This window comes from Opisthocomus hoazin, chromosome Z (assembly GCF_030867145.1).
Source record: "Opisthocomus hoazin isolate bOpiHoa1 chromosome Z, bOpiHoa1.hap1, whole genome shotgun sequence".
Classification (NCBI taxonomy): domain Eukaryota; kingdom Metazoa; phylum Chordata; class Aves; order Opisthocomiformes; family Opisthocomidae; genus Opisthocomus; species Opisthocomus hoazin.
Window position 1 is genome coordinate 59840883 of NC_134454.1, and position 23471 is coordinate 59864353.

The 23471-nt window shown below is 39.1% G+C and overlaps 1 protein-coding gene across 2 annotated transcripts in view; it reads left to right on the forward strand.

Annotated features, from left to right (window-relative positions):
• Positions 1-23471, forward strand: part of GAK (cyclin G associated kinase) — a 78517-nt gene that overhangs the window by 47423 nt on the left and 7623 nt on the right. For both annotated transcript variants that reach the window (XM_075411733.1, XM_075411734.1), the window contains exons 15-26: positions 153-286; positions 1543-1737; positions 2784-2901; positions 5702-5781; positions 6127-6320; positions 8154-8312; positions 9106-9573; positions 11572-11742; positions 18138-18272; positions 18627-18746; positions 20749-20961; positions 22400-22548. In XM_075411733.1, coding sequence (XP_075267848.1) covers positions 153-286; positions 1543-1737; positions 2784-2901; positions 5702-5781; positions 6127-6320; positions 8154-8312; positions 9106-9573; positions 11572-11742; positions 18138-18272; positions 18627-18746; positions 20749-20961; positions 22400-22548 — 2136 coding nt within the window. The remainder of the gene's footprint in view (positions 1-152; positions 287-1542; positions 1738-2783; positions 2902-5701; positions 5782-6126; positions 6321-8153; positions 8313-9105; positions 9574-11571; positions 11743-18137; positions 18273-18626; positions 18747-20748; positions 20962-22399; positions 22549-23471) is intronic.

Consider the following 23471-nt stretch of genomic DNA (forward strand, 5'->3'; position numbering starts at 1 on the left):
CACATTCAGATGCAGGCTTCAGATCTAACGATTACACTAGACCTTGGACTTCATTACGTTGAATAAGGAGATAGCATGTTTTTCAGTAACTCCTGTAATGCTTTTTTCACTAGGTGTAATAACAAAGTTACGATTTTTTTTTTTTTTTGTAGGATGGAAGAGCAGCGTCTGCTGTTGTAGTTTGTTCTTTTCTGTGTTTCTGTCGTCTCTTCACTACTGCTGAAGCTGCAGTTTATATGTTCAGTATGAAACGCTGTCCTCCTGGCATTTGGCCTTCTCATAAAAGGTACAGTATCAGTCTGTTTGTAGGGTACTGTTGAAGCAAGTAGCTATACAACTGTGAATATGCTACTATTTTTACAGAATGCTTTTTAGGAAGATAAATTACTTAAATAGTGTCTATTAGAACAGCAAAGTACTTGGAAAAACGAATGTATCATGAGTAGAGAAAGTAGTTCTGAATTTGTGCACCCTTAAGTTACTCATGATGCTCTTATCAAAAGTGAGTCAAGTATGACCTGTTATGAAGAAATATTAGGATTGAAAACAAGGGCATGTAGTTCTTTTGAATGCTCTCTGAAATATAAAATCCTTTCACATCTGTAAGACTTATTGCATGTCTACTAGTTTGTTATAATAGGTTTTACTGTGTCAGAACACTGAAAGTTCTGTGGAAACACCAATAATAATTTATGTTAATCTTTTCTGTTTAGGTAAGAATGCCTTCTCCTTTTTAAAGGAGTACATGCAGAGGTGACTTTCATATACTTTGACAAATGTTTCAAACTGATTATTTGATTTCATTTGATAGACCTCATAAGAATGAAGTCTCAGTAGCAAATGACACTGGTAGTAAGGGTGTTTCTTAGAAAAAGGATTAGATTTATAAAGGTGAGAAATAAGGATTAGTGAAGTATGAATGACAGATCATGCTATTCTACAGATTTATTGTGAGTATATTTAATGGGTCCTGTACAAGATAATAAGGATAAATGTGAAGCATTTAGGAAGCTTTGCATTACTAGCTTCAGAACTACTGTGCAACTTTGATCCTTTATGTGCAACATGCAAAATAAATAGTTCTAGCTCAGTGTTTTAAGGCCTTTGGAAACAGTGGCTGGTTTGTTTTACAAGTGATTATATATAAAGCTACAGATGTAAGGCAAGGTCGAGAGTTGTCTGGAAGGTGGGACACAGGTGCAGATGTGTTCATATGCAGTGCTGTGTTCTGTTTTCTGGGCAGTATATTTTTCTATTGTGATTCAGCCATCAGGCTTTTGTACAGAAACTGTGTTGCTGTCCTTAAATTGAGAGGCTGGCTAGGGATCATAAAATATTTGTCCATGTTTCATTTTCCTTTTGTGAAATTCTATCAGATTTGAAAATCTGTTTGCTGGAAGTGCTGTTAAGTGTTCCCAGTGTTTTATTGTTATCATTTGTCACTGCTCAGTGGCTGGATATGAACAGAAGTAACTCCCATCTGTGTGCACGCATTTTTAGAATTTGTTTCTCTGTCTTAATGAGTACCTTTTGGTTTTGCAGATACATTGAATACATGTGTGACATGATGGCTGAAGAACCCATTATTCCTCACAGCAAGCCCATCCTTGTCAGATCGATCGTCATGACTCCAGTTCCTCTCTTCAGTAAGCAGCGTAATGGCTGCAGGCCTTTTTGTGAAGTTTATGTGGGAGATGAGAGAGTAACCACTACCTCCCAGGAATATGACAAAATGAAGTAAGTGCAGGTTACGATTTGCTCTGAAACAGCACATTTCATTTTCCTAGACTGACTTAAATATGGAGTCCTTACTGTGAGGGTAAAGCATGATTTTGCATGTGCCAGTTGATCAGAAGGCTTCTTTAACATATGGAACGGCTCCTCTGTCTCCCTTTAGCTGATCTTGAAAGGTAAATCATGGAGAAGAGACAACGCGGTTATAATAGCAGCTCGGATTTGTTCCTGCAGAAAGTGAGGATGATGGTGGGCTTGGCACAGTGGGTGCTGGGAGGCAGAGATTGGCAAGACGCTTTTTCCTCTCACTGTGTGTGGTGTAAACGAGGAAGATTCATCCTTGATGTACTAATACTGAACTGAACGTGATGTCTCAGTCATGGAAACAGTAAGGATCCCTGAGGCACAGTAGCTGTAGAGAGAGTGCCTGTTAGCCCCTGTACAGCTTTGGTGTCTTCTGTTGTAATACAGCACAGGAACTGCAAATGGTACTAGCAGTACTAGGTGTAGATAGTCACAGACAGAGGAAAGATGAGAGAACACCAGAGTCCTTCTAGCTTTCCTGTAAATGCAAGCCCTGAAAGGAGTTGAATTAATTTGAAGAGAGCAGGAACAGAAGCAACTGTGGGGTGTTTTAATAACATTTCCACCTCTCTTTGTCCACCACTGTCCCTCAATGGGAGTCCTAACATACCACAGCAGTGCAGCTACAGTTTCTCTCTGCACCTTTCTATAGAACAGCTTTCTTGATAATATCCTGTCTCTTGCATTTCTGAGCAGCTCCTTGAAGACATGTTTCTCCCAAGTTTGATTTGAGAACTATGAGTCTAAATATGTCTGTTGCGCTGCTGTAGGCACCTGTTAATCTTGTTATTTATTTTTAGAACAGCTTTTAAGTTTTAATCATTCAGAGCTAATTCCTTCTCTGTATTAAGAACCTGAAGCAGATTTTTATGGGTTGATATTGAACACCTGGGAGAAACCAAATGAAACATAAGGTAATACAATATCTTTTTTTTAAACAAAATTAATCGTGGTTATGTTTTCAGGGAGTTTAAAACCGAAGATGGGAAAGCAGTAATTCCACTAGGTATAACAGTCCAGGGAGATGTTCTCATTGTGATCTATCATGCCAGGTCAACACTAGGAGGCCGACTACAAGCCAAGGTAATGATAAATTGAACAGCCTATGTGGAGGATTTGCTTTTTCTTGCTACACCTTTGTGTCATACTTGTATTTGTGTTCTCATAAAGTACGTCGCTTTATTTGCTATTCTTTGCTCAAAGAAATGTGTGAGGTTTCGTGCACTTGGGAATTCAGCCTTTTCAAGCCTAGTATGTCTGTTCTTAGTGCCCTGCATGTAGATGCTTTGGTAATCTTTTCTGGAAATTACTTCAGCAACGATAGTTACTATATTTGCATGGAAAGCCTCTAGCCAGTTTTTTGAGGTAGTGATTGTTATCTGGTGAGTTGCACAACAAGCCAGAACTTTTTAACTATTCACATACAAACTGCAACCAAAGGAAAAATGTTAATTAATAGAAAAGTGGAATTCCAGGAACTGCCTGTACAGAACAGGTTAGAAAGATCCATGTGGTTATGTACGCTATTTCTAGAGCCAGGCTGAGTTTTTGTAGTGAATTTTCTTACTGGTCTTTGTTCCTGTGGGAAGAACGCATGTTTCTTTTTTTATTTCAACTACGGATGCAAATGTATTGCAAGATCACAAAAAAAACTTGACAATGAGGCCTGTCTTCAAATTTGTAAGAAAAAAGCATGTTGTTTTTTCTCCAGATGAGTATCCCAAAGGCTGAGAGGGGACCTTATAAATGCCTAGAAATATCTTAAGGGTGGATGTCAAGAGCACAGGGCCAGACTCTGTTCAGTGGTGCCCAGCAACAGCACAAGGGGCACAAACTGAAGCAGAGGAAGTTCCGTCTGAACATGAGGAAGAACTTCTTCCCTCTGAGGGTGACGGAGCACTGGAACAGGCTGCCCAGGGAGATTGTGGAGTCTCCTTCTCTGGAGATATTCAAGACCCGCCTGGAACATGGTCCTGTGCAGCCTGCTGTAGGTGACCCTGCTTCGGCAGGGGGGTTGGACTGGATGACCCACAGAGGTCCCTTCCAACCCCTGCCGTTCTGTGATTCTGTGAAATTAAACCTGGATATCCATGTAGAAGATAGGAAGGGGTAGTGCAAAGTTTAAGGATAATTCGGAGCATTGTGAAAATTGATCCGGGAGTTCTTCGGACAATTACCATACATTTGGGCTAAAAAAGCATGTTCACACATATCTACTATTACTGAAATAAATGGTTTTCCCTGTGTTTTTTATACTTTGTGTGTAGAAAGGTGGGTATCATGTCTTGTCAGGTTGCAGAGGTTCAAGACTTTCTTAATGTCCTCAGAGTGCTATGGGCCAGATCTTTCAGAGCATCCTAAAACTGAAAGCTCAGTGAAATGATTCTCTAATGCACAAAAATAACTAGTGTGTGGTTCAAGGCCATCAGTAAAGAAGGCATACAACTGAGGAAAATTCAGCCAAGGTTAGCTTATAGTCCTTGTGCAATCTCAGTTTCACTGATGTTTCTTTGCTGGGGTTTCTCAGGCATTTATTCACTAATTGGAAGAAACTAGAATTTTCTCATCCATCTGCTGTAACACATGATACATCGATAGTGTGATGATCCTGGTTTGGACCTTTGGTGGAACAATATTCAATGTGTCCTTAGTTTTATGCACTCTAAATTGCCCACTGAAGCTCTGCAGAACTCTTATGGAGGTCAACCACCACATTTCAATACTGCTATTAAGTGCCTGGAGCTGGACATTGTGAATGTCTCCCACTTGCTCACAGTTAATTTTAGAGAGGATTTAGTTTATCTTCTAGGAAATGTCTTGCACAGCAAGTGATTAAGAAAACTGATTTAATAAGGTGTTCAGGTTTTCATATGTAGTACAGGGTAGGAATGGATGGATCAGAGAAACTCTCACCCAGCACTGGACATGGGACTTCAGATGTGGCCTCGCCAGTGCTGGTTAGAGGGGAAAGATCACCTCCCTCAATCTGTGGGCAGTGCTTTGCCTGTTGTCTTCTGGTTACAATGCTCAATAAATGCTCATCTACAAAGAAAACTTTCATAATTCAATTTTATGATATCATATTTACTGGACATAACTGTATGACTTGCTTTGTAAGGATTGGCAAGACTGTTCCACATGTGTTGTAACTAAAGCCAAGGAACAAACACATTGTCAATTTATCAATTTGCTGAAATTTATATTTGTGCAAGACCAGGAGCTACATGAGTCTTCTCTAGTAGAATTTTCTGGATTCTTGCATACTGATCAGTCGTGGAGAATTAGTTTTTCCATCAAGAGAAGAAAGAGTTGGGAAAGTTGAATGGTTATAATGAATCAGTTTGGAAAGGCCCTATAATTCTGTCTCGGATGACTGATTGACTTGCGAAGTTGCTCAGGAGACTTTGCATGTCTTATGAAGTGTCTTTTTTAAATGTGCTACATTTAAAACTGTTCTGAACAGGACTCCTTTGTGTATGACATACATTTCTTCATTAGTGTATTGCACAGCGGGGTTTTCTGAGTGTATGTTAGTATGTTACTTTGAAAAGTAATAAGGGTCATGCAGTTTCAGCCTCTAGAACAGGGTCTGGAAATACTGAACAGACTTTGGTAGCCCGTTTGAGGTTAGTGATGAGAGGTATCTGGTTCAAGGTCTTTTGGCTTGTTTCTGGTGGTAATAGATTTATCTACGTTCTGTCTTAAACTGCATTTAAATCTCTAAAGACAAAGTATATAAGGAATTAAACTGAAATGGTAGCAAAACAAAATTTTAAAATATTTTAATACTGAAAATACTTTGCATTATATTAAAGGCGGAATACTGTGCATACTGTTCATGTGGATTTATGCAGTTTCCCTGCATATTTTTTGTTTTCAACAGATGGCTTCAATGAAGATGTTTCAGATCCAATTCCACACAGGTTTTGTGCCCCGAAATGCCACCACTGTGAAATTTGCCAAGTATGTTGACAGCCTTTTGTGGGAGACTGGAAGAAGTTTTCTTTGAAACTGTCTAAGCTGCCAAACAAACATATGGTGGGGGGAGGAAATGCAGTCAGTGCAGGAAGTAGCTGACTTTGATTGCAATAAGAAGATTCTTCACCTCAAGGAAATTGAAGGTTTTGTTCATAATACAAAAAAAATTCTGTACGAAAATACCACCTGTTTAAACTATATAAATAAAGTAATGAAATACAGTATGTTTTAAGCCTTATGCTAATTGCTTTAGAGTTCTATCTTGGACTGCAGTGCATTTAATCTAGTTAGCCATCAGTATTAAGAGTCTACTTGTATGCATCTTTGCAGGTATGATCTGGATGCCTGTGACATACAAGAAAAATACCCGGATTTATTTCAAGTCAATCTGGAAGTAGAGGTGGAGCCCAGAGATAGACCTAGCTGTGAACAGCCACCGTGGGATAACATGAATATAAAGGGATTGAATCCCAAGATCCTTTTCTCCACCCGAGAGGAACAACAAGAGATTTTATCAAAATTTGGTAATAAATCTCATGAAAAACTAGAAAACATGATTAAGTTCCTAATGTACTTAGAGTTTGAGACTACTGTTTCATTTCTGACATTCCTTTAATTGAAAGACATTTAAAAGGTGTTTTTTGTAAATATCACTTAATAATTTGCATTGTGTGAAGAATTATAAATTATCCTCCAATACTGGATTATAATTATCCTTGTCTTACCTCCACTGTCAATACATGTACTTGCTTTAAAGCTATGAATATGCTTTTTGCAGGGATTTTAGGAAATGGAATTGTGACAGCCAGGATTTGTAGGCAAAATGCCTTGAAAGACCTACATTTGGCTAAACTGACACCATTATAATTTCACTTAAAATTCACTGTTGTAATTCAAGTTCTCAACTTTTCCTAATGTGATCTAGCACGTTTGATTTTTTAATAATACATATGTTGTGCTTCATCTGTAGATGACTGCATTAATTCCAGTTAATACTGTTCAGCATCTTTCTTCTCGTATCAGTATTGGCTTTGACATTTTCATGAAAGCTCTTAAGCCTTGTCTGTCCTTGAAGGATAAAAAGCATGATGGAGATTATTGCAGTGATTTTTAATACACAGTACATGTGATCTTACTCTCTACTCTTAGTATGGTACATCTTAATTACGTTTCTTTAGATACAAAGTAGTTGCTGCTGTCTGATGGTTTTTTTAGCAGGCTATGTTTGATTTGTATTATGGTTTAGGTAATTTTCTATTTCAGTTAGTTTATCTAGATTTTAAAAATCCTACTGTGAACACAACTCTGAGCTCACTGAAGTTGAAGTGTTTCGTTGATAGTGATTTGTAAAAATTACTCTTTTTTTTAGACGCTTTCGTTTTCTGATTGATAAATCAAATGTAAGGGATTCAAATTCCATTGAAAATATTTCTTAAAACTGGTGGGAAGGGAACAGAACAAAAGCAAGTGCTGTGAACTAGTTTTATAAAATTTGCCTTATTAAAATTGAATTTGCATTATTTCATTGATCATGATCTTTCGTGTATGTTTTCTGAGACAGACTATTTTTTCAGCATCTCTATAAGCTACAGCAGAGTATGTAAAAGAGGGTAGAAAAGTGCTGTAGCGGTTTGGTATTTAGATTCAGACAAATAGCTTTCTCCCAACCATTCATCCCATTCATTTCAAACAGTGGATGAACACTTGCTAATTTAGTGAGCCTTCTTATTTGCCTTGAGGAGTCCTCTTTTTTGGGAGATGATACAGCAGCAGGTAACTCAGCCCAACTCAGTCTTACACAAGAGTCACTTAAAGTCTGATCTCAGTAAAAAAAGATTATTATTATGTATTATGTATACCCTTGTGTAAGGAGCAGTTAATCGCAGCATGGAGTGTATTACTTAACTCCTTTTAGATGTTTAACAGCTCCATGTTCTTCTCTGGCTTTATACTCTGGGTGTTTTCTATAGCTGCATTTACTCTTTTCTGATGTGTTCCTTATTGCAGATGTTGTTCATAGCTCTTGAATATTTTAGGGGGTGGTTAGTACAAGTGAGGTGTTAATTACATTTTCCTACCAATGTAAATAGAATGCTTGAGTGTTTTGCTATGACTTTGATTTGATTTAATGTTATAGTTGAAAATAGGCTCTTACCAACTTCTGCAGTTGAAACAAAGTTAATAATGCTAATTTCAAATAGGGTTTGGGGGTGAGAATTTGCCTTTGCGGAATAACAGATACTTTGAGACAGCTGTCTTGCTATAGCAGTCTGTCCACAAATTAAATACCAGCTGCTATGACTTGGGATTGAGTTTTAGAAGTTTCTCTCTAAGGGTTCTGGCTTAAAATCTTATAGGGAAACCGGAGCTGCCTAGACAACCAGGTTCAACTGCACAATATGAAGCAGAAGCATCCCAGCTGGAGCAGTCTTCAGAAAGTGCACCTACTGAGACAGAATCCTCACACAGCAGTAGTACTGATGCAAATAACTTCTTTCATTCCCTGGACTGGAAAGGTACAGGTTTTTCTCTGGAGTAACTGTTTGTTGTACGCTTTCCAATAAGTGCTTAAGCATTCTTATGCAGCAAAAGTCACTATTTCACAAAGCCATGAGAAAAACCTATTTAAAGAGTGAGATCTGCAGGTTAACAAGTGGTCATTCCACTTCATTTGGATAAACAGCAAGTAATGCTTTTTGCTATTGTGTGCAACGTAAATGCTGAGCTAATTTTGAGAAAATGTAACTTTTTAGTGAATATGTAAGTCCTTTTTCTGGGTTCTGCTTTGCTGGCAAAACTGTCAAAAACTCATGGCAGCTTATGCTGCCATTGAATACTGTCGTTGAGTGAAGCAGCGGTTACTGAGTGATCTTCTAAGCCGTAAGTGGTATGATGTCCTGAGGTGAAAGTCCCAGCCAGTCTCATTTTGAAAAAATTCGTAATAAGTGCTCTTGCAGAGTGGCAGGTATGATAGTGGGCTGCCCCTTTGCCCACCCCGTGCAAAGAGGTGGTAGACAACAATTAGTTCTTCATTTTTCGTCAATTCTTTTGTGAAGTTTGATTAATTAAGGATTTATTGCATATGATCTCACCATACAAGTCTGTTGTATCATGGAATCAAAGAAAGGTTTGGGTTGGGTTGGAAGGGATCTTAAAGATCATCTCGTTACAACACCCAACCCATGGGCAGGCAAACTGTCCATTACACCAGGTTGCTCAAAGCCCCATCCAGTCTGGCCTTGAAGACTTCTTATGCTAGTTGGTAGAGGAATCCTGTTAATCTAAAGCTGTTCCTTCTTTTTATTCAAGAAGGAAAAAGTCCGGAAAGTGGAGTAGAAGACAGTTCATCTAAAAATGACCATGTTCAACTGTCTGATGACAGGGAGGAGAGTGATCCTTCAGATGAGGAATTCCCTACATTTTCAGGTGAAGAAAGTGCAGTAATTGTTGATGAAAAAGACACTGTTACTCCAGAAGGAGAGCTGCTTTTTGAAGCCAATTTTGAATCTTCATCTGCACAAAAATCTCCTCCTGAAGAGAATGTAGACTTACTGGGACTAGACTCCGATATTTCACCAGAACCGAAACAACCTGTCTCAGAAATAAACTCTTCATCAAGTAATGCAGACTTGTTGAACAATCTGTTTGTGGGTAATGCATCACAGATTTCGGAAGAGCACACTGGAGATCTTCTTGGACAAGGAACAGATTTCTTTTTCAGCAGTCAGTGTCCAGCTGCTACTCAGGATACATCTTCAGCAGCAGTCATGTCTTCAGGTATGTATCAGTACTCTTCGACTGGCCAACAGATAAAAACTGCTTCTTGCATTGTATGTAGAAAATGAGTACCATGTTTTAATCTGTACACTGAATACATGTTGGTCTATAGCAAGAATCTGCATTGAATAGGTGTTTTTATTGCATGAAGAAGACAAATTGCTGTATATTATCCAGGTATTTTGTTATATTGCTAATATCCTATTAGCTTTAAACCATGTAAACAGAAAAGTATCAAATTTTGAGTTTAAAGGAGATGCAATATTCTTAAAGAACAAATAGCTTTCCCATACTAACGTTACATGCTAGTTTCTTTTCTAAATCCACACGTAAATAACTTCTCTTGCTAAGGGCTAGAATTGTAATTACTGCTTTCTTGCACCTTATGTAAAGTAGTAGCATTAGATGTGGTAGAGAGCTGTGCTGCTTAGGTCAACTGTCTGTGTGGGATTTTTGAGTGATAATCACATAAGACTGCTAGGCCAATGGAAATCCTGCAGATTACGGTTCACACTGGTAGGATAACAATAATACTAAAAGGTGTTTTGTGGCTGATTTTGCTGATGATGTTGGCAAGTCGGTATCCTGAAAGACAATGTTACATACTGCTGTCTATTTGGCATTTAAAACAAGGTGTTTTAATTTGAAGGTTCTGTTGCTCTTGTTAGTGGATAGTTAGCTCTTTGTTGTGTGACTGAACTTCTGGGAACAGAAGTTTGCTGCCTGAAGTTTCAGTAAGATTTATGGGAATATAAATCAAATAATCTGGGAAACTGTTAAAATGTTTAGTTTACTTGCATAAAGATAATTCACTTGGACTAAAATCTTTAATCTGCATACATCTGCAAAGTGTTTTTGTAGAGCATGTGGGTGATTTCAAATATCTATTTCTTTTGAAGCAATTCAGTATTGAGCTTTGTTACTGTTGTCAGTGAGGAATCAATTTACCTTTTTTACATAGGCAGAAGTCTAAAAAGGAGGAGCTTTGTTACTTTATCTTTCTTTAACTCTGCCTTTCTCATGCCTACTCCATAAAACACCTGGGAAGTAATCATGTATGTATCTCATTCTACCTTTGAAATAGATAAGAGAAGGATAATTGCAGAAGGGAGAATGCCTGGCCACTCTTGTGTTCCAGTTTGCACATCAAACTTGTACTTGAGGTTTTGTGTGCATGCGGTGCGGTAGTAAGATAGTTTCGTGACAATCCAGGGTCTGTTTTCTGAGGTGTCACTGAGTCCTCACCCCAGGAGGTACCTAGGGCACTGGGGCAGGATTATTGCCTCCTTGCGGCTTCTCAGTGTGTTTGGCCAGAGTCTCTGAGCTCTGGAGGGTTTTGACCCTAGAGGGCAGCAGAACCGGGAAGATCTTGCTTCGTGATTCCGCTTGGCTGTCACGTTACCCTATGCTGACTATAAATACTCCTCCAGTTAGTCTTTGCTTCGTTGTGATCACTAGAGACGTGTGGAAAGCCTTGCTTCTGTTGGTTTTCATTCTTGAGTTAACGTGCTTTCTACCCCAGAGCCACCAATGCCTTCAAGTCAAAGTGGTAGTATGAATGTTTTACTTGATATTCTTTTTAGTAGTTTAATAGTCTGCTCTGTATAAATTCTTTGGAGGTTTGGCATTATAAAGCATTTAACAAATGTAATTCTTCTGTTTGTATGCAGATGATCACTCAAATTTAAGGTGTGTCTTATATGGATGAAATTAACAATGTTATTGAATGTATTCAGCCTTGCTAAGGATTTGTGTTTGAAACCATAGCTGTTCTTATTGTGTATGGCTGAAATACTTTTTGTACCAAAGTGAAAGTACAGATGTCTAGAGGAAGTCACCCCGTGGTGACTCTTTGCCATGAAAAATGCTCAGAAGGCTGCTGCAGTTACCAGCGTGAACTCTATTTTTTGTCTGTGCCCCCAGAGGAGTAAGACTTTTTCAACTTTATTTATTCTAAAATTTGTCTTAAGATAATGTTCTTTTCCGCTTCTTTTTTAGCTGATCCTTTTGACCCATTCACAATGTCATCAAGTTCAGAGAATCAAGCCCTGTCTGGTCCAGACCTCTTTGGGGACTTGCTGAACCCAAGCTCAACATCTACAGCTAGTACAGTTCCTTCCACACACAGTTCACTTCCACCTTCTTCCAGCTCGGATTTCTTAAATTTAGGCAAGTATGCTTCTGGTGTTCTGTTTCTCAACAGTTTCTGCTGCCCTGTGCGTTTGTCTTTCAGCTTAGTCAAGGTGGATTAGTGTCTTAATAGATCCACTTGTTGTGACTGCTGTTTTAATTAGCTCTGCGTTCTGGGAACGCAGATACAAATGCACCAAGTAGCAAGGGTTTCTGTATAATATCATGCTAATATTTATGATGTGAGAGAATTTCTAAGACTGCTAACCTTCTGCTAGGAGCTGAACTTTCCTCTGAGGGCTCTTAGAACTGAAGGTACGCAAATACCTGCAAACTTACTTTCTAGATAGCAGAATGTTATTTTGATTGTATTCAGATTTTAAAGATTTTCTGGAAGCCTTGTAAAAGAAATGAGCAAGTCACATTGTAGTCAGCCAGTTCTTAAAATGCAAACTGAGGCTAGTGTGGACCTTCTTAACCTGAGTCAATTCTGGTAATACACTTATGGACTACATTATGTAATACTCTAATCTTATTTGTTTCATTTAATTTCTCTGATGTACTCTTAGTGAAGCCTTTTCCTCATGCGTTTATTTTAAAATCTATTCATCTTTAAGTACAAAGCTTTGTGATATGTTTGGTCTTCCCATATCTCCATCCTAAGTATGCTATTTGCAAAGTGTTACTAAGTAAAGAGTCTAAGCATGATCATTCTTTAAAGAGAAACACTGTTGCGAAAATGGTGGAGTGGTACAGCGAGAAGCCTTGCTTTTTAAATCTGACTTTCAAAGAAAAGCGTGAGCCTTCTACATAGGGATGGGAGTTGTGGTCCATGTGTAACAGCTCTTCTGTTATGTGCTTTCATCCCCACGCTTCCCCTGCTCCTGCATAGGTCTTTCCCATGGGATACAGTCTTTTAAGAACATGTGTCTCCACAGGGTGTGGTCCTTCAGGAACAGACTGCTCCAGCATGGGTCCCTCAGGGGCTGCAGCTTCTGCCAGGAGCCACCAGGAGCCAGCTGCTGTATGGGCTCCTCTCCATGGGCTGCAGCTTCATTCAGGGCATGTCCACCTGCGTGGGGTCCTCCACAGGCTGCAGTGTGCACATTTGCTCTACTGTGGTCTTCTCCTTGGGCTGCAGGGGAATCTCTACTCTGGCACCTGCAGCACCTCCTCCCCATCCTTCTCCACTGACCTTGGTGTCTGCAGGGCTGTTTCTCTCTCACTTTTCTCTCTCCTCTCACAGCTACTGTGCAGCATTTTTTACCTTAACATATGTTTTCAGAGATGCCGCCATCTTGGCTAGGGGCTCAGCTTTGTCCTGCGGTCGGTCCATTGGAGCTGGCTGTATCCAGTACCGAGCAGCCCAGACCTTACTACACAAACCCCCACTTATAAATTGGAGGTAGTTAGGAATGGTGGTATCATGCTCCTCATCCTGAATCCAGGAGCGTTTTCTTCCCAGAGCTTAATGCTTGTGGCTTTGAGTTGCCTCTTCTTGTTGGACAGTCAGCCTAACTGACCCTGTCTCTGGGTGGTGCAGTCTGAGTTTAGCTACAGAGAAAGTGGATAAAAAAGATGGCAGTATTAGCCTGGCTGAGATGAGGGCTTCTTCTCTGAAATAAAAGGCTAGCCAGTTGATTGCCTCTCTAGTGTGTGTTTAAGCATTGTATTCTAGCTGTGGTTGATTCTGCTGAGAAGATCCCAGTTGCTGCTTCCTTTGCAAGATTTTTGTTCTGTCCTATAGGTACAGTAATAGCTGTATGTTTTAGTGGTGTACTTGTATAGTTGCCAGTTTTATGCCACTTCTAATTATGACGGTATTGTTGTCACTGCATGCGGTTACTAAACAGATAATAATTTTTTTCTGTTCAGTAGAAGATTTGATCAATACTGATCCGTGGAGCGTCATCTCAGCCAAAATCTGTCTCCCTCCAGGGGCAGAGACCTCTGGAGATTGTCTAGTTGGCCTGCTCAAAGCACAGTCAAGCAGAGTGGGCTGCTCAGGACCATGTCCTTGCTGATTTTTATTATTTCTGAGGATGCAGACTCTACAGCCTCTCTGGGCAACCTCTGCCAGCGTTTGACTACTCTTACAGAAAAAAGCTTCTGTTTACATGGAGTTTCCTTTGTTTCAGTTTCTGCCCATTGCCTCTTGTCCTTCTACTGGGCAGCACTGAGAAGAGTCTGGCTCAGTCTGCTTCATTTCTTCCCATCAAGTATTTATACACATTGATAAGATTGCCCACTCTCAGTCCTTCTGTTCTGCAGGTTAAACAATATCAGCACCCTCAGCATGTCCTCCTATCAGAGGTTCTCCAATCCCTGCATGACAGAGAACCCTTTTGTGTACTAAATTTATGTTGGAAAAATAAGTAAATGTGAATTTCTGCTCTCTAAATGTTTACCTGCCACCTCAAGAAGACTGCCATAAATGTTCAGCTGGTAGTAAAGTTTGAGCGAGTACAGAAGAAAAAGAAAGATATTTTGACATTAGACTTGAATGCTTATTGTTTTATGCTTACTTTTTCTGATTTTGATTGATAACTTGCACCCTGGTAAATGCATTAGCATACCTGCTATTTTAATGTAATTTCTGGAGCTTTCTGTCAACAGAGGGAAAAGATACTTAAAATGTACCCATCATCTTCTCTTCAGTTTACTGTTATACAGTGATTTCCCAATATTTCTCTATTGCTATGCAGGCTTTAAAAACCCTGCGTAAGTGGGGGAATCGGGATAACATTCATGCTGCTTTACGTTTGCCTTTCAAGTGACAGCTTTTCTATGTGTTTAGTTGAAATGAAGTATGTATTTCAGCCTGTAGCATTCCGTCCAGTTACAGGTACCAATTTTAGCAAGGAAGTTAGGAATATTGATAGCTATAATACTTATAATATGAATGAGTGAGTGTGAGTGAAAGGACGTGAAAACTAGTAACTGTAGAAGAAAAGGCAAATGAAAGCATATTCTGAAATGACATATTCGGAAGAATGGTGTTGAGAGAGCAGAAGAAAGTACAAACATGAAGTCATTACAGTGAGAAACAATTTTTAACTCTAAAAATAAATTAGTAGTAATGTCAACGTTCATTGGTAGCAATGAGATGTGGTGAATCTGCCATTGGAGCAGCAGTTAGTGTCTAGAATTAAATTTGTGATGGACAAGTTTTCTTTGGTGGTAAACAATTACTAAACCTGTACAGGTACCAGGAGAAAAGCTGTTTCAGTGAACACAAGTTCAAGAATTAGAATTTTGGGCTTGTACTTCTCAATGTAGCTTCAAATTTAAAATCATAGGAGTTTCAACTGTAATTTTAATTTGTAGGAAAGGTAGTTCCTGAAGAATACCTGGTCTGTTAAGGCATTCTGGCCTGTAAAATGAAAATGTTGAACAGCTGCTGCTAAAACGGTGCTGTATTAACAAGGTAACTTAATTTTCTGTGAAAAGCGGTAGTATTTTGGCAGAGAGGCTAGTAGGTGGGATGACTGTTCGCTTCAGAATTGATAACCTGATTTTAAGTGGCCACACTTGCAAAAACAAGCTATTGTCAGTAGCTGGTAGAGTGTCCATTTTTCCTTAGTAGTTATCTGTTCATTGAGCATTTTTGAGAAGACTTGTTCATTTGGATATGCAAGTAACAGGTCTTCTCTAAGGCAAGTCGAGTCAGGAGGGTATTTATTTGTCTCTGCAAGGATGAACTGACCTGATCAAAAGATAGCAGGAGATACGGAAGGTGATCAAAGAAACCTGAGTTAGCAGTGTAGTCTTCCCCTGAGTGGAAGTTAGTTTCTGTGATGACTGTGTTCTCAGTCAGGCTTTAGACGAGGTTTAAAAAACCCTTGCATCATACTAAATCAGCCTCTTAGTTCACAGAAAATCCCGTTGTCCTCTGTGATTAAATTATTTCCGGTAGAGATGACAAGTTAAATAAAGAATATCTAATGTGAAGTTGAGTGTAGGATATAGTAAAACGCAGATCTCATATTTTGGGAAGCTGTAAAATGTGATCTGATTACCGCTAACTTATTCTTACATCTTGGCTTAGTTGGAGCAGTGTTAGTAAAGAACTGTGCCCTGACCTCCATTGGTTTATCACTGTATGACTAAGGATTACAAATATGCACATTAAAGAAGAACTTAAGGGACAAGCACATATGGATCTGCTTCCACATGATCTCAGTTGCTTCAACTGTTGGAATATTTAGCTATGCTTCGTGTTTTATCCTTTCTTGAGATATTCTGCTCCTTTACTTTAACGTGTCTGTATGAGCTCCAGTGTGCCAGGTTACAGAAATAAGGGATTCAGCGTATTGTCTTGTTATACCTCTTCAGAATATGTAGGAGTCAGAGTACCATCTTGGTAATGCTATTTCTTGATGTTAAAATCTATTGGAATGCCCAAGTTGTACAACTAGAAAGAATACAGCATAAGAATAAACAGTTCCAGGGGGTGATTAATGCTACCTGTTCAGTATATTGCACATTGTACTCCGTTGTTTCCGATTTTTTTGATAAAAAAAGTAGTGGATGTATGTGAGCTTGTACTATTCATAGTGAATTTACTGCTGTACATAGCAGTAGGCTTTGTTCAGAGCGAGGAAGGTGATGAACTTGACTGCTCTTAAACCAGCAGTTATAAAACACCAGATTCCCGTAGTGTGTTCTCAGTCTTTCAAATACATTCAGCTGTAGTTTACTTTAATGTTATTTTATTCAACTTGGTTTTATCAGTTAATCCTGTAAGCGGTTGTAAATTTCCTCTGTAGAAAAACTTGTAAGAGCAGAGATCGTAAGCCAAAAATATGTCTAGCTTAAAAATCAATACTAATATTAATTCAAGGCCCACTTAATGTTTGGGAGTGGCATACGGCATAGCAAATTTCTAAACTGATGACTAGACATTTTTGGGTGCTTTGATGTTTATAGCCAGTGACGCTGCTGTGTAGCACATAGCTGGGGTCCTGAATACTGAGGCAAAGACATACTGTTTTTTCTCTGTGGTTTCAGAGACAAGGGAGATGAGGCTTAAGTCTGCAGAAAGGGCTGAAAATTGTACTATACCTTCAGTAGACTGGGGCGACTACTTCGTGCATTTTATGCTGATGTTTTCCTTCACATTTAGCAGAGATGACTCCGATTTATTACAGGCTTTTGGCAAACATTTGTTGCAGAGTATTTTGTGTGCTCTCTTTGCAGCTGTAAGATCTAAGTATAGATAGAATTAGTGGATTGAGGTGGTGGAAGGATATTTAATTTGCTTCAAATTATTTCCTGAAATAAGATCAAATAGCTTCTGTGATTTGGTATCAATATTCAGAATGTAAAGTTGAGAAGCTGAGAGAAGTGAAAAGCTGTGATGTAGTGAAAACACCAAGGCATCTAAATGTCACTGTTCTTGTAAGGATGGCTGGCTTAGCTTCCCAAGCTGTAGGTCTTCGAAATGTCTGAGAGCACAGCTAGACATGCTGATTTTGCTGGAATACCAGCTCTCCCTGTAGCACTGACTGTTGTCACAGCATTGAAGGGGTGGTTACATTCAAAAGCTGTCCTCCTTCACCGTGAGTCTCTGCAAACTGTGCTCAAAGGGAATGCTCAGATCTGACATGCAGTTTCAAGTGTTCCTTACCTATGACCTCTCATTCTGAGGATGGCTCACTATCCTGTGAGTGAGAAAGGGGGACATCATTTGCAAGCGTAAGGGGTGGCAGTTATGACCCTGCGTTAGATGAGACACTCTCTAGAAACTAGTGGGAGCACACTTGCATCCTTTTGAGTGTGACTGTTTCATTGTCTGTTTTAAATTGGCACGATGATTTTGCTTTGCACATCGAAAAGCGGCTTTTATCCATGGAGCTAATGACTCTCAATCTTTTCCTAGAAAAGATCACTCTTCCTGTATCCTGCTCTTTAATGGCATGCATTCATGTGTTGAACCTAAAAGGGCTATTAGTTTGTCAAGAGCTCCCTTTGTCACATGAGGCCTGAGGTAGGCAGACCTGCAGTTGGAAGCGACCTGGCTCCACCTGTGTAGCACCCAGACAGCTGAGTGATATGGAGCACCATTTCATGAGACACTGCTACTTTCTGGTTACCTGCTGTGTTGTCAGGAACAGGAGTGTGTGCTGAAGCCATACCTTAGCTAGTCCTTGTGACCAGGGGACCTACGTTGCTAAATTCATAGCGTTGCCTGTGCTTGAAAATATATTCTCTATGAAGTGCTTGGGATGTTTCAAATACAAGTGAAGGATTTCCAGTAGTAAAACCCTGCTGAGGCCTGTTTAAGTCTTCATGGCAGCGTTTTGGAGATATTTAAGCAAGCCATGTAGTTGGCCATTGTAGCTGACAGTGTGGTACACAGTTCTATTGCTATTGGCAAAATATCCATTATTTTGGTGGTTTTCTTAAAGAATAATATTTTTTTTTTCCTGTAGGGAATTTGACACCAGAGCCACCTAAAATATCATCTTCTACAAGCCACCCAGACCTCTTAGGTGGATGGGATTCTTGGGCAGATTCCCCAGCAACCAGCAGTGTAGCACCACTACAGCTGAAGCCTCTCTTTGAAGGTATTATGAATTTAAATTCTTCAGTTAGAGGGAATAAGGAGTACTCCAGACTTGGTCAGTTTGGTTGCCTGAAATTGCTGAACATGTCTTCATGCTTCATTGCTTAAAGGACTTCGTGCTTTTATGCTTAAATGCCCCTTTACTAAGGCACTTGTGTAATTTTTCAGAACAAGCTCAAAACAGAGGAACCAAATAGTTTGTTGCCTACAATAATGGTGATTCTTTTGATAGTAAAAGATGTCATGGAGCAGAATGCTAGGGAGGTTTGCATGAGGTGTTATGGGAATAGTATTTCTATTCATTTTCTCAATTTCCACATACACCAAGTACATTGTACGTTTTCTTATTGTACAGGTCAAGCTTTTACCACAGGCAGCCAGTCCAGTGTGTCTTCAGGTCTGTCTTTCAGCCAGGCTAAATCTCAGAACTTTGATCCTTTTGCAGATCTTGCCAATCTTGGATCTGGTCTTCCAGGTATGATCTTACTTTTAAGAGACTATGCTTAATGCCTGTACAATTTGATTTGTTTCTTGTACTAATAAAAGTAACTGCTTATATAAAGGAAAGTGTTTCCTTTTAATTGTCAGCAGCCAGCTTGAGGCAGTTGCTGAGAGCAGACACATAACAAGCAAAGACTGAATCTTTACAGAGATTGTGTGAAACATACAGAATAATATTTCAGAAGGTAGCCACAGCTGTGATTTAGAACCAGTATAAATACTTAATGCTTCAGAATCTAGTTGAGAAGGTAAGAGAAACCAGATGTCACTGATTCAGTAACTGAGTATGAGGTTTCTCATCTAGCATTGATACTGTGCTGTGAAGGATATAAAATGAACGCAGGATTAAATTCTTTGTTAGGTCCAAAGCTACAGTTGTTTTCCTTTTAATGCAGTACTTTTATTTGAATTCAATAGGCCTTTGTAGCTGTGCTACTCAAATTTGTCATGTTTGTAAGATGAGCACAAATCAGGCCCACACTTGTACACCAGTAGCATGAGTATTATGAATATTTGTCAGTTTGCAGTGATGTACACAGGAAGTTATAGAAGATGAGACACATCACAGAGCAACACTTGTCTTAGGGTGTTACATTCATCCCAAACTCAGGAATTAGCCCTGCAGCGTTCTCAAACAGCAGAAGAATTCAGGGCAATAAAAAGAGCTGAGATCCTTGCATTTCAAGACCACACATGGAATATGGTTAAGCTGAAAGTTAGATTCTAAGCAGCAGCAGTTGATGAATAACTTGTGGAGATGCAAATACTAATTCACCTTCCTCCAAGAAACAATGAGATGACATCATAAGTTTGTTGTCCAAGACCAAGTGATAAAGATTTCAGGCTTTGAAGTGTCAGTATTTCATCCATATTATACTTTCTGTCTGGTATCAGGTGTGTAACCTTATTTGACCACTAGTCCTGAATTCGTGTTCTGCCATTTTTGGGGAATTCATCCAAAATAAAGAGGTCTTAATCTGTTTTAGGATGCCGTGAGTGTGGTATAAAATGTTTCTCTTCCAAAAAATCTAGATGTATCTAAGTTTAGTCATCATGCTGTTTTATCCCTGTAATGGGTATATGCAACTTGTCAAGGGAACTGAGTTTCTAGGAACCTTTCCAAAGGAAGTCAGTCAACGGCAATTTAATGGTGGCTTGGTTTAGAATAAAAAAATCTCAAGTTTATTCTCGTCAGTGAGACAAAAAAGCTGAATAATGATTTTAAAAGGTTAGAGCTTTATTCTGCTCAATTTGTACAGCGGAGAAAAGACCCTGTGTTCTTCCCAAAGTGAGCAGCAAGTGAAGCTGCTAAGCAGTGTTACTTATACTGGTTTAATGAAGGGAAATGGAATACTAAAAATTGAGTCAATATTGTGTTGATACACAGAGGGCTATAGATCACACCAGGGTGATTACAACAGTATCTGCTGCAGGCTTCAGTTTTTTGATTTTTTTCTTTTATTTCTGTGCAACATTGCCTCCTAATGCTGCTGTAGAATAATCATCTCATCTTTCTTAAACAATAGTGCAAGAAACCACTGGAGACTTTCAAAGCAATCTTTTGAAAATATTCTCAACATACTACATTTTCTTGATCATATAATTAGTTTTTCAGTGTCCTCAGCGTAATCAACAGACATTGCAGTGTAATGAGTTGGGAGGCAGAACTAGTGTCACTGCCAGATTATTTCCTGGCCTTACACATGCCTGGCCAATCAGACAAGAGCAAATGCTTCTGCTAAAACTGACAGTTGAGAACTTGAATTGTAAGAGGCTGAAAGACTTTCAGTAATGGCTCTAGTCCCTGCCATCCAAGTTGTTAATGAGACTCTTAACTTACGCTTTTCTGTTCGCTTTCTCTTGTATAGGTGTATCACTGTAAACTGTGTGGTTTGATGTCAAGAGCAAACTGTCCTGTTTGTATTAAACATGTGACAGACACCAAGCTGAACAACTAATTCAGTTTTTATTGTTAGGTTCCTCCAGTGGTGGAGTCTCGAGTAGTGGTTTTGCTCAGAAGACTGCTCCCCCTCAGAAGCCAGGAAATCAGTGGCAGAAATCCATAAAACCACAGACTACTTCATGGCAGTCTCAGACTAAATCCAGCGCAGCAGCAAAACCCAATTACACAGTAAACTTCAGTGTTATTGGAGGACGAGAAGAAAGAGGAGTCAGAACCCCAAGCTTTGGTAAGTTTTCTGAAGGCATTACTTACAATGGCGTGTGTGAAGTTAGTCACATGCGCTGTTAGCTGCAGAAACTCTTGTACCTTCATTTTTTTATTTACATTTAGGTTGTGTCCAACAGAAATCAGAAAAGAGCTTGGCACGTCTGGTGTCTTGCTTTTGCAAAGCTACACTGGAATATTGCAGAGACAAGCTGACCATGGCGCAGATATTTGCCAGTTTGGGTATAAAGTCTCAAGGCTATATTCACTCACCCACATGGGTACTGGTTTTGTATTGCTAGGTTACAAAGGTAAATATTATCTATCCAGGGAGAGATGGTTGGTAACATTGCTTCATGCTAGTCCACTTGTGATACATGGGTAAAAGGATGCAATGTTGTCCCTAGCTGAAGAAGTAGCTAGTCTTAAGAAAGGCTGAGGTTAAACTTACTGGAAGTTCTTGTGTTTCAAAGATGGATGGGGATGGGAGCAGGTGGAATCATGCTTGGAACCAGTCCCTTAAGACGTTCCAACTGAATAGCCAAACCTAGAGGTATACGGATGGGCCCAGCCTCTCCTACATTAACCTTCTGGGAAAATTTTATTTCCCTGGTGTGCTGATATTAGCATTATGCCTCCGTGTAACTGGCATATAAGCGAGCAGCAGGTACTTCTATAAGTTGAAATGATTCTCTTGATTGGTATGTGAAATGAGGTGACAGGGTGAAGAGGCAGTGGTTATAAATTGCAGCACAGGCAAGTCTGGAGAACAGGGGGAAAAAAAATTTCAATTAGCATGATGAAATGCTGAAATGGGGCAAGAGATGTTGTGATTCCTCATCTTTGAAAACAGGTGGACCTCAGCTGGACGAGGACTTGATAAATCAATCTAGTTGTCCCTGTTCTGAGTGGGTATTAGACTAGATTACATCCAGAGGCATCTTCAGAATTCAGTTGTCCTACAGTTCTCTAAAATTTGTAGGTCCTATAATGACTGTTCATGTTGATATTTTATTTCTTCATTATTCTGCATAAGTTTCAACATACTTCAATGTTAACTACATATATTTGACTAGAATATTGAATATATGGTCATTCAAAAAAACTGCTGCACAGCAGTTAGAATTACTTTATAGTGGGGAAAAAAGGAACCATTTCCAAAGTTGTGAGTAGATAGATGTGTACTCCCTCAAACCTACTCCATTTTTCAAAAAAGAGGACATGCAAATCTTTAGTCACGTGTATGCATGTAAGGTTATCTGTTCTGCTGGACTGAAAGCTTGTGAGTGTTCCTTTTTATTCCTCTCCTTCTGTTTGTCTTGTGGAGTTTATCAAGCCACTGAAGGATATTTGTCATGGTAGTGAGAAATGTCATGCAGGTGTATTGAAGTGCAATATATTTCCCCCATTTATGTGTTATTCTATGCATCTTTTCATTTAATGCTTTTCTCCTTTCATAGGTCAAAAGCCAAAAGTTTCAGAAAATGACTTTGAGGATCTCTTGTCTAATCAAGGGTTTTCAGCTAAATCTGATAAAAAGGGACCAAAAACCATTGCTGAGATGAGAAAACAAGAAATGTCTAAAGATATGGACCCCTTGAAACTCAAGGTTTGTGTAACGCTTATTTTGATTTAAGTGTAAATCTGAGCTTGTGCTTAGAACTGCTGATAACAGAGCAGAAGGATACAGTGACTAACAGAGCAAGCTAATAAAGCAGAATGAAATTTTATCTGTATTTAAATCATATGACTGTAGAAGTTAATTAGCATGAACAAGTGACATTACCACAAAAAGTACATGTGTGGAACACAAGTTCCTGTTTCTTTTAGCCTAGCTTGAAGAACTTAAGAATCTGTGTTTTTGTCAGTGTCTGTTTCTTGAAGCCAGAACTGTTCATCTGTGGTGTTCACAAAGGTGTCCTTAGAAAAGATGGATTTGGCTGATAATGCAAAACTGCACTTTTTAAAAACAGGCAAGTGAGAATAGCTGTCTTCAAGATGACCACTTACTTGTGTTTACTGGTTAACAAGTGCTACTGCTGTCCTAAGAAATTACTGAAAGATGCAGTTCTGGAGACAGGCTATAGAACTAGTCTGCGGGGTGTTACCTGATGAGCTGTTCAGACTTTTTTTTATGTATGGCTCATTGATAACATGACATATTCATGCACTTTCAACTTTCTAATGTTTATGGTGCTTTAGAAAAGTTTGTAAAAGAACTTTGGAAGGATGCTGAAACTTGTTTTCACAAAGTGTCTTACCTGAAGAGAGTGTACACAGCTTGCATGGGTAGCTTTTAACACAAATCACCATAAATGGAAATAAATACAGATTTTTATTTACCATACTCGTTGTTGATAGAGGGAAGAGATCTTCATACTACATAATGCAGTGGTTAATGAAGACACTGGGTCACTATGTCACAGTGGCTGGAATATTGCTGTTAAAGTCTGTGAAATGGACAGTGATTCTAATCAAATTTCATGGGGAGATCTGAAAGAACACTGTAGTCTGTGGACCCCTGCAGGTTGC